This window comes from Colobus angolensis, unplaced genomic scaffold, assembly GCF_000951035.1.
Source record: "Colobus angolensis palliatus isolate OR3802 unplaced genomic scaffold, Cang.pa_1.0 Scaffold51, whole genome shotgun sequence".
NCBI lineage: Eukaryota > Metazoa > Chordata > Mammalia > Primates > Cercopithecidae > Colobus > Colobus angolensis.
In genome coordinates, this window is record NW_012118599.1 from 14,517,501 (window position 1) to 14,520,772 (window position 3,272).

Genomic DNA, 3,272 nt, shown 5'->3' on the forward strand with positions numbered 1-3,272 from the left:
TTAGCCAGGATGGTCTCCATCTCCTGACCTTGTGATCTGCCCGTCTCGCCCTTCCAAAGTGCTGAGATTACAGGCTTGAGCCACCGCGCCTGGCCTGTATATTTTCAAATAGCCAGAAGAGCGGATGGTGAAAGTTTCCAATACCACATAATGTTAAATGTTTGAGGTGATGAATATGCTAATTACCCTGATTTGATCATTACACACTGTATATATGTATCAAAATATCACACTGTGCCCCATAAATAACACACCGTATCCCATAAATATATACAATTATTGTCAATTAAAAATAATAAAACATAATCTATTGTAGCATACCATTGAAAGATTTTATCATTGTATAATTATAGTTAAGTGAGTTATTAGAAATACATGGAAAGGTGTTGAAGTTGAAAAAAAGCAGCAGGGATTTAAGCATTTATTTTGTGGGAGTCTACTATTCCATTAGAAATCCATTTAAGATAAATAATGCAGGATCAACAATTTGAAAAACATAGTGGGCAGTGGGAATTATTTGTACTGAGCTATCACCACCACACATGGTCCCATCGCATAACCAATGATAATGGAAACCAGGAGATGATGATTGGGATTGGCTGTCATGTACGGTAACAGAAAAGAAAGCTATCTGGCCCCAAAAGTCTTCGTAATAATAAAGATATACAAATCTCAACTTAGTTAACTAGTCTACGCATATGGGAAAAACAATCCTCTCAATCGTAAATTAGTACTCAAATAAACTTCAAGTATGCTTAAAACAAAACCCCAACCAAATAAAAAATCAGAATTAAACGAAATTTCCAGAATTTCAACTGTGTACTATTAGCAACCATAGAGCATCCACAAAATGCAAAGAACTTTCAAAGTAAACTAGTCACTATCAATAGTGGAAGTACTATTTGCTTATCCATTTCTCACATCATCTAATGACTATTTCTAAAAATATTTCAAACGGGTTAAAAACAACTTTGTGAAAATGTTTTTACCTCTTCTTCCTCAATTTCAGAGGTGTTAAGTTCATGTTTTTGACAGTAAGGACCCTCTTTCCAAGCTTCAGTATCACCACAGTCACAGAAACCTCCACCTCCTGATGTTGTCATCTTGGAAAAAAATTGTAAAGTATCTTGTCAATAAATATTTACTGAGGGCTATCAGATAATAAATAAGAATATCAAGTGCTAAGGAAATACCATTGCTTAAGTGTTTAATTTCTTTGGAGGCATAAAATTAGATAAAATGCCAAACCTCTCAATGTTTTAAAGTTTATTTTAAATAAGCTTATAAACTAATTGAAGTGATTTCAAAATAAAATAAGCTACTTTGTAATGTTAGCTACAGATATTTAAAAGAGGATATGTTTGCCTATATGACTTCCTTAATTAGGAAAATCATGAGGATCACAAGGGTTTTCCTGCTGGGTTTTGGTTAAATTGGTATAATGCTGATATCTAGGCTACAGGTTGTGATGCTATAAACACAACAGACTTGGGGGTTATACAGATTCCTATAGCTGTTGTCTCCTAGAGTCTAAGAGTGCTGCATTTGCTTTGGAGAAATTAACCAACAAAGACTATAGAAAGTTAATTTTTCTTCTCTAATACTCCCTAAATAGCCACTCTTTGAAAAGACAGGTAATAGGGGCTCAGGAAATACAAAAGTAGACTGCCTAATAATAAAAACTCTTCACCACCTGCACGGTTCAGGAATTATTCACACTTCCTTAAGACAGGGCAATGATTTGAGAAATCTAGCATCACAGAACCAGAATTAATAATTGGTAGACTAGAAATTCTGCTTTTCTTAAGACACTATGAGGAAGAGCTTACTAACAGGTATTAGATAGAGCAAATTTTAGAATAAGCCCTATTATATTCTGCCCAAAGTAAGTATTTGTGTTATACATCACAATATAATTAATGTAACCCCATAAATGACAACTATTCCCAGGGAATGCAAAGATATATGCCAAGAAACGTGGGTAGGAGTCATGTGGAAAATGACACGTGCTTGTTCCAGTTACCAAACATAGGCAGAACAGCTTAAAGGAAACTGGGCCTCTTTTACTGATTTATGAGACTAATGAACAGACAAGAATGTAAATAGCCCAATTTTGTAGCTGGTTATTTATTTATTTTTATTTTTTATTTTTGGATAGAGTCTCGCTCTGTTGCCTACGCTGGAGTGCAGTGGTGCAATCTCAGCTCACTCCAACCTCCGCCTCCCAGGTTTAAGCAATTCTCCTGCCTCAGCCTCCCGAGTAGCTGGGATTACAGGCACACACCACCATACCTGGCTAATTTTTGTAATTTTTGTATAGATGGGGATTTGCCATGTTGCCCAGGCTGGTCTTGAACTCCTGAGCTCAAGTGATCCCACCCACCTCGTCCTCTCATAGGGCTGGAATTACAGCATGAGCCACTGCACCTGGCCTTAAATAAACTCTTAAATATAAATTAAATGGTAGAGTTTGGAAGGCTTTATTCTTTGTCTAGTTCCAGGAGTATACATCCTCCAGGCAGGATTGTATGACTTTTGGGTAGGCAGGGGAGCTTGTTGGCATCTTCCTAAAATTCAGGAAATTAACCAGAGCTTAGTCTGTTGGACAATGTATGAGGATAAAGCCAACAGAGTAAATGTAGGCAGATTCAAAACTTTTTCTTGGAAAATTATTTTAAGTCTACTCTAACACAAGGATAAAAAAGGTAACAGAAGTCCTATTTTTTCCAAATAAATTTTTTCCAAATAAATGACATTTACAGAACATAAAATTAACCATTTTAAAGTGAACAACTCAGTAGTACTTGGTACATTTATTATAATGTGCAACTATTACAATCTAGTTTCAAAACATTTCCATCACTCCAAAGTAAAACCCCTTACCTACTAAGCCATTTCTCTCCATTTTCCTCTTCCCCAGTCCCTGGCAACTACCAATCTGTTTTTTCTCTCTACAGATTTATCTATTCTGAATATTTCATATAAAAGGAATCATACAATATGTGACCTTTTGAGTCTAGTGTCTTTCACTTAATATGTTTTAGAGGTTCATGCATGTTGTAGCATGTATCAGTACTTCATTCCTTTTTATGGATGAAAAATATTCCACTGTATGTATATTATCACAATTTATCCATTCATCCACTGATGGACATTTGGGCTGTTTCTACCTTCTGACTATTGTGAACAACACTGCTACAACATGTGTGTGCATGTACTTGCTCAACTTTGGTTTTCTTTTTTTTTTTTTTTTGAGACGGAGTCTCGCTCTG

General features: G+C 35.6%; 1 protein-coding gene across 1 annotated transcript in view; it reads right to left on the reverse strand.

Moving 5' to 3' along the window:
* Positions 1-3,272, reverse strand: part of UBR2 (ubiquitin protein ligase E3 component n-recognin 2) — a 135,872-nt gene that overhangs the window by 97,200 nt on the left and 35,400 nt on the right. The window contains exon 4 of the mRNA XM_011960442.1: positions 990-1,103. Within this exon, the coding sequence (XP_011815832.1) occupies positions 990-1,103 (114 nt within the window). The remainder of the gene's footprint in view (positions 1-989; positions 1,104-3,272) is intronic.